We start from the raw sequence: 7,014 nt of genomic DNA on the forward strand, positions 1-7,014 counted from the left end.
CCTTGATTACCTTTCTATTCCTTTTTGAAGGGACTTTAGACCTGTCATACCTCATACCTCAGTTTTAAGTGATTTTTCCCTGGGACCAGAAGGTAGTGAAAGTATGAGAAAAGAGCCACACCTCTTTCTTCAGAGACCAGGCTCCTCCAGGACTAAGCCTGGTATTTATATGAACCTGGAATTAGGGGTCCCTTAGTGGGAGTAGGTGAGCACCTGTAATAGTAATGGAATTTAAAGATCCCCTGTATTGGCTTCGTTGAGTGTTAAAACCCAGAGCTTGTAAATCCCACTTGTGGGATGGACTTGTTGACATGAAAAGAGTAGGCTGAACTGGGAGGAACTGGTGATGTGAATTGAGAGAGGCACAAGCAGAGAGAGAGGCAGAAGAATATTTTTTGGAAGCAGCATCGTGGAGGCAGAGATGGAGAGGATTGCTGAGGGCCAATTCGAACTGCCCAGGACTTTTGAGAGCTGCCACCCAGAGCTGCCAAGGACTGAGGAGACATGGCTGTTATGCTGGTACTTTGTCTGTCTGTTTTGATGTTGTTTTGCCAGATTCGTCCACTGGTGAAGGACAGTCCTGTTGTTGAAGAAGTTCTGGAACCTGGCTGTTGGTTCAGAAGCCCTAAAGAAGGATTTTCTTGTTGTATGTTTACAGAAATCCTGGAAGAGGGTTTTGCTAATGTTTTCAGGGGTCCTAGGACTGTTCTGCAGACAGAGAATGAATTAATGAGGACACTGGCAATGTATCTTGTGGTCTTGCTAAGCTTTGTCTCCCCAGGAACAAAGATTGCTGAGAACTTGCCTCAGGTCAAGATGAAGAAAAGACCTCTCTTTGGGTATTAAATGCTGTGCTTAAACTTGTTGTAACTCTGGGGTAGATGGCCTATTCCGTTGTGATCCAAGGGTAGGAAACTTTTGACTTTTTTGTGCTCTGTGACTGACCAAATGAATGTACTTTGCTTATGATTGGAAACTAATCTCCATTTGAGAAGAGGGTCTTTGTGATTGAGTAAATGAATGTATTGCCTAGGGGTGGAGTAGTACTTAGAAGAGGGCTTTTGTGATTGACTAAATGAATGTAATGTCCAGGGGTGGAGTAGTACTTGGGAATTATTGAATTATACTTGGTGAATGCTGTATTTTGAATGATGCTATATTTTGATTTTCTCTGTTCTTAATTTGTCACTGAATAAAATGGAGAGCAGCTATGCTGGTATTTTGAACCTTGGGAAGGTTGCCTTTGCTTGGCATTACAGCACCCTTGGCCTCCAGGGCCCAGGTAGACTATGTTGTTACATATACATATTACCCTTGCTTGCATCTGCACTAGTCTCTCCACCCTCAGAGTGTAAGCTTCTTAAATACTCTGCTGTTTTTTTTCATCTAGGAATCCCAAGAGCAGTCCTGTGCACATAAATACTTAAATACTTGTGGAATTTTATGGAAATTACCTGTGGGGTAGCATGGGGGTGGTGGTTAGTAGGAAAGGTGCTAGATTAGCCTTTGGACTTTAAGCATTTCTTTTGTGTGGAGGAAATAAATAACTTCCCTCTGTCTGATCTAAGTTGTGCCTTGAATGTTTTCCCACTCCCTTTTGAAGAGACCTTAGATCTGTGTCATATCTCAGCTTTAAGAGACATCCAGAAGAAACCTGGGTGAGAGACCTGTCTCAGATACCATGTGATGGAGAAGTCATTTTGTGAGTCTCCTATTGTCTGTGTGACCTTGAGATATTTAAATAACCTCTCTGAGCCTCAGTTTCCCTCATCTGCCTTATAGGATTGCACAGAAATTGCTTTATAAACCTAAAAACAGCATAGACATTTGAGTTATTGTCTAGAAAATGATAGCTGTACTTTCTCCCCCGAAGTTTTCTCCATGTCTACACTAGGGGGCACCAGTGACCGTCTGCAGGACATTCAGAAGCCTTTTCAATGGGGGTGGGATGGAAATGCTATGAATGGCCAGCAGATGGCAGGACTGCCCTAGGACCAGGTAGGGAGATAGCCCTCCCTGATTTAGGAGACAGCATGGGGAGGGGAACCCCCACATCTCTGATCTCAAATGATAGAAAGGTCAGAACACTCAGCCTTGAGTCTCTAGGTGACAAGGATGGGCCACGTCTTACATCAGGGCAGGCTACTTTTACTGTCTAGAAGATGCTGCATCCTGAGCTTGGATTGGAGTCTCAGATACTCGTGTGACCCTAGGAAGTCCCTATGATGACCTCCGAGGTCCCTTCCAGCCCTGAATCCATGGTCCCAGGATGAGATGAGGCCAGGCATTAAAAAGACTTCCTGACAAAGGACTGGGAGATGGGGAAATATTTTCACTAAGGGGCATGGAGTCTTTCCAAGGGATGCTTAAGAGGAGGAGGCTCTTCTGGGTGTCTTCTTAGTGTCTCTTTCCCCCATGATGGACACCGTCCTGCCCCACTCCTCATCCCCCCCCCTCCCCATGCAATGGAGCAAGAGAACATATGAATATAGACTTTAATCGTTGTGCTGCTGCTATTAACCAGAAGTGCAATTAACCCATCCAAGGTGGATTTGGATGGCACAGTGTCAACAGGAAACCCCTATCCCTGTCCCAGGGAATGGGTCCTGGGAGAACAGTGGCATACACAGCAGGTCTCTGGGGAAGGGGCAGAAAGGCAGCCAGGGGTACAGGGAGGAGGAAGGATGCGAGGAACACACTCTCAACAGCTCCAAACGGAAATAGGTCATTCTATTAGCTTAGCTGCATCCCTTTCCCTCCTGGTTCACCTGCTTCTGCATCCAAATTCAAGACTCTCCTGAAAGCTGGGATGGAGGGAAGTCACCATTTGGCTGGTGTTGAGAGGAGGGGAGGAACTCTGTGTTCCCCCTCATCTCCACCCCAAATTGGACCATGGGAGCCAGAGAGTCCTTAAGATCCTAATTCACTGAGATCAATGAGAAAAGGGCAGCATTTTAGCTTCCAGTTTTCCTTTAGTTCAGGACTTCTTCCTGTCCAGTATAACAGGAGGTTGGAGGTCAGTACCAGTGGTGGGTAGGAAATCCCCCACCATTCTTCTCCATGACCCTCTCTGGAGAACTGCCCTAACACCATGAATATCTGGGGCCAAACTTTGACTCACAAGCAACCCTCCAAACCTGAGGGAAAGGAAGGGCTGAAGTCCAGCCTGTGGACCCAGGTTTGAATGTGCCTGATGGTGAAAAGGGGCATGGCACCAGACAGGAGGAGACAGAGGGACCAGAGGTAGAGGGCCAGCCATGCCAGGCTACAGGGAAAGACCATCCTGGAGCAAAACTGTGCACCACAGACATGGAGAAGACATCAAGAAGCTTTTTGGATTTGCCTGAAACCATTCAGATTACTGCAAGGATCCCTCAGGCCCTTCCTCAGTGTCAACCAGAAACTTGATGGTCAGGTATGTAGATTTAGTCTTTGACTTCAAAACTGTGTGCAGAGTGGGTGGTGGGGGGACATTGTCTGGGGCTGAAATGCCATAGGCGATAAGGAATCAGCCTGATGTCCCCTTGTCTTCAGCTTGATGTGGACAGCTTCTCTGAGTCACCTGTCCAAGGAAGGACCTCTCATCTCCAAGCTCAGCTTAGGAAGGAGCTTGGGTTTGGAGACCTTACTTTTCCTACCTTACACTAACCTTTCTAGTCTTTCCACCGTGCCTGGATCTTGGCCCCACTTTCCTCTCACCCTTCAGCAGGCAAGCATCTGTCACACACAGCTGGGTCAGTCATTCCAAGGGGAACCAGCTTCTTGCAGAGCCATTTCTTTTATACTGATACCTTGGCATCTAGGAAGTAGCAGGTGAAGCTAGCAGGAAGAAGGGTTTCTTGTGTCTTTGCTCGGGATCTTGACATCCAGTGACCCCATTTTCTTGATGATTCTCACTACCGTTGCTAACGCCAGCTCCAGTTTGAGGTTTAGGAAGTATCCAGACTGTTGTGCAAACCCCTTTCAAAAACTGGCCAGTATCCCCTCAACTGTGCTTATTATGATCCTGCTGTAGCCTGAGGGGACCACGGGTGGTGGCGGTGAGGAGAAGACCAGTCAAAGACCCAAGGCCACACAGGTGACTGGGGCAATTTCAGGGGGAAGGGATGAGTTCCACCTTTGAGGCTTGGACCTAAGTCAGCTGCCTCTGCCCAAACAGACCCAGGAACAATGGCTACAGACCAAGGAGTCACCAGCCTCGATGTTAGCCTTTTGAACAATTACAGCAAATCCAGCATCTGCTCTGTGATTCTGGGTCCTGGCTTGATAAGACAGCCCCTGTTCTGTAGCCTGTCAGGCTGGTCTCTTAAGGTTTGCTGGTCCCCAGTGCTGCGGCTGGTAGAGATGCCTTCTCTGTCTCCTCTTTCCTGGGGCCATACTTGCCTTCACTGTCCAGCATGATCACTGACCCCTGCTCCTGCCTGAATGTCAGTCTGTAGCTTCCTCTCTTCCTTTCCCTGCTCATCAGACAAAGTCTGGCCCTAGTCTATCACTGGGTTAGGGTAGTCCCCCAAATTGTTGAGGGGAGGAATTCACGACTCACCAGCAGTCATTGACCTCCAACAGCTTATTATATCAGGCTGTGAGGAGACATGAAACAGTCTCCATCTGTAAGGGCAAATGATAGGACAGGTATAGGCAGGCATGGGAAGGGTGGTGTCCATCTACCTTTCAATAGCTGAGGGTCAGGGTGGGACTCCCCTGCTTAAGACCAGTTGGACATGTGTCCAGGCCTTTGCAGGGAGCATATTTTCACACTCTTGGGAGATAGGGCTGGGTGGGGGTGGGTGGATTTCAGAAGTTTTGGCTCCTGGAGATTTTGCCCACTTTTCATGTACTGAAGGAGTGTTCAGTAGGCTTTGAGGAAATCATCTAACCCTGCCAAGGAACAGCAAATCTCTGAGAAGCCAGGTTCTTGAGGGAGGCATCAGGATGGGGCTAGGAGTCTGAGACACACAGGGCTTCCACAGCATCACTTAGTCCCTGATTGACACCTCCCACTGCGAGGAGGCAGCCTTTGATGACGATACTGGAACAGGCACAGCGCGGAGTAGGCATGGGGGGCAGGCTCTCCCATTTGTTCCTTCCTGGGTGGAAGGCCTCTGCTGTCTCCAGGACTGTGGGCTGGTTCCCTGAAAATGCAGATAAAAGGCATGGGTGCCTAAGCCTTTCAGAACAGACCCCAACTCAGTTTCACAACCTGTACTCCACCAACAATGAACTAACTGACTTCAGCATCCTTGGTTACAGAGGGTATCTGTGGCCACAAGCTAGCACGATGCAACAGCTAACCCTAACACCCAGAGACCTGAGTTCAAGCTTCACCTTGGCCACTACACACTGGCTGTATGACCTCAGGCAAGTCAGCATCAATTTCCTTCTGTAAAATCAGAGTAATAATGCTCATACTGCCCATCACCAATGGCTGTTTTGGGAACCTTAAAACACTAAATAAATGTAAGTTATAAATAATAACAGACATTCACCCAGGCCAAACAGGTGAGTAGTTGTATGATATAGTGGAAAAAGGAAAGGTGAAGGGACAAGCGTTTATTAAGTACCCAGCCTGCCAGGCTGGGCAGTTAGGTGGCACAGTGGATAGAGGGCTGGGCCTGGGGTCAGGAAGACTCATCTTCTAGCTGTGTGACCCTGGGCAAGTCACTTAACCCTGTTTGCCTCAGTTTCCTCATCTGCAAAATGAAGTGGATCAGGAATGGCAAATGACACCAGTATCTCCCAAGAATATCCCAAATGGGGTCATGAAACATAGGACACAACTGAACAATGATACAATGTGCAAGGCACATGCGCTAAGTGCTTTACAAATATTAGCTCAGTTGATCCTCATAACAATTATTAAGAGGTGGATGCTATCATAATCTTCTTACAGGTGAGGAAATTGAGGCAGACAAAGGTTAAGTGACCTGTCCAGGGTCATATAGCTACTAAATGTCTAAGGCTGGATGTCTGGTCTTCTTGACTATCAGCATAGCACTCTATCTACCTAGTTGTCTGGATCTGGAGTCAGAGGACCTGGATTAAAATTCTATGTGACCTTGGGCAAAAAAATTAGCCTTTCTGGGCCTCAGTTTTTTCCTACATAAAATGAGGGGGATGGATGTTGTGACCTCTAAGGTTCCTTCCAGTTTGAAATCTATGACCCTGTGGTATCCTGCCCTAATAATTTGCCTTATTTTCATCCCCATATGAGCTGAGCCTCTCCTACCCATGATGTTCTTCTTAGGTCCTTTATGCTACAGCAGAGGTTTTAAACTTTATTGTGCAGCAATCCCTTTGGGGGGACCCTAGTGAAGCCTAGGAACCCCTTTTCAAAATAATGTTTTTAAATGCATAAAATTAAGTACATAGGAAACTAAAGGAAAATGAAAATAAAGATGTAACTTTTTCCCATCTAAGGGAAAATATATAGGGTCCAACTTGTTTGTCACTTCTATGAGTTCAACAGCTAGTTTTCCTGAAGAATGGGCAGAGTAATTGGTGAACTGATATTCAGGCAGGATTTGAAGGGCTCCAGGAAGACTCCCCTGTTCGCTCCTCCTCCCTCACCACACTCCAAAACCAACCTCCCAGCAGAATGCATTGTCCCTGAGTACAGGAACTGTTCTCATTTTAGTTTTGTATGTCTAGCACTTAGTATAATGCCTAGTACCTGGTAAGATTAAAAGTCTGCTGAAAAAATGAACTAATCCCACTTTAAGGACATTCATTCTTTCCTTTTAAACCTGCTTCCTATTTCTTAGGGTGAATAAACTGGGAGATCTAGGTAGGTTCTTTTATACCAGATTCTGCTGCTAACTCACTATGTGACCCTAGATGAATTGCTTCTCTCCTTCTCTCTCTTCTTCTTCTTCTTCTCTCTCTCCTTCTCTCTCCTTGTCTCACTGTCTCTCTCTCCTCTCTCCCCTTCTCTCTCTCTCCTTATCTCTCTCCCTCTCTCTCTCTCTCTTCTCTCTCTCTCTCTCTCTCTCTCTCTCTCTCTCTCTCTCTCTCTCT

General features: G+C 46.8%; 1 protein-coding gene across 1 annotated transcript in view; it reads right to left on the reverse strand.

Annotated features, from left to right (window-relative positions):
• Positions 1 to 2,513: 2,513 nt before the first annotated feature.
• The window catches only part of KLHDC8A (kelch domain containing 8A), a 29,172-nt gene continuing 24,671 nt past the window's right edge, over positions 2,514 to 7,014 (reverse strand). Inside the window, exon 7 of the mRNA XM_069074677.1 lies at positions 2,514 to 5,132. Coding sequence (XP_068930778.1) covers positions 4,939 to 5,132 — 194 coding nt within the window. The 3' untranslated portion in view covers positions 2,514 to 4,938. The remainder of the gene's footprint in view (positions 5,133 to 7,014) is intronic.

Source organism: Petaurus breviceps, unplaced genomic scaffold (assembly GCF_028583685.1).
Source record: "Petaurus breviceps papuanus isolate PSGF00001 unplaced genomic scaffold, PetGlider_PUasm1.0 90895, whole genome shotgun sequence".
NCBI classification, from domain to species: Eukaryota; Metazoa; Chordata; class Mammalia; order Diprotodontia; family Petauridae; genus Petaurus; species Petaurus breviceps.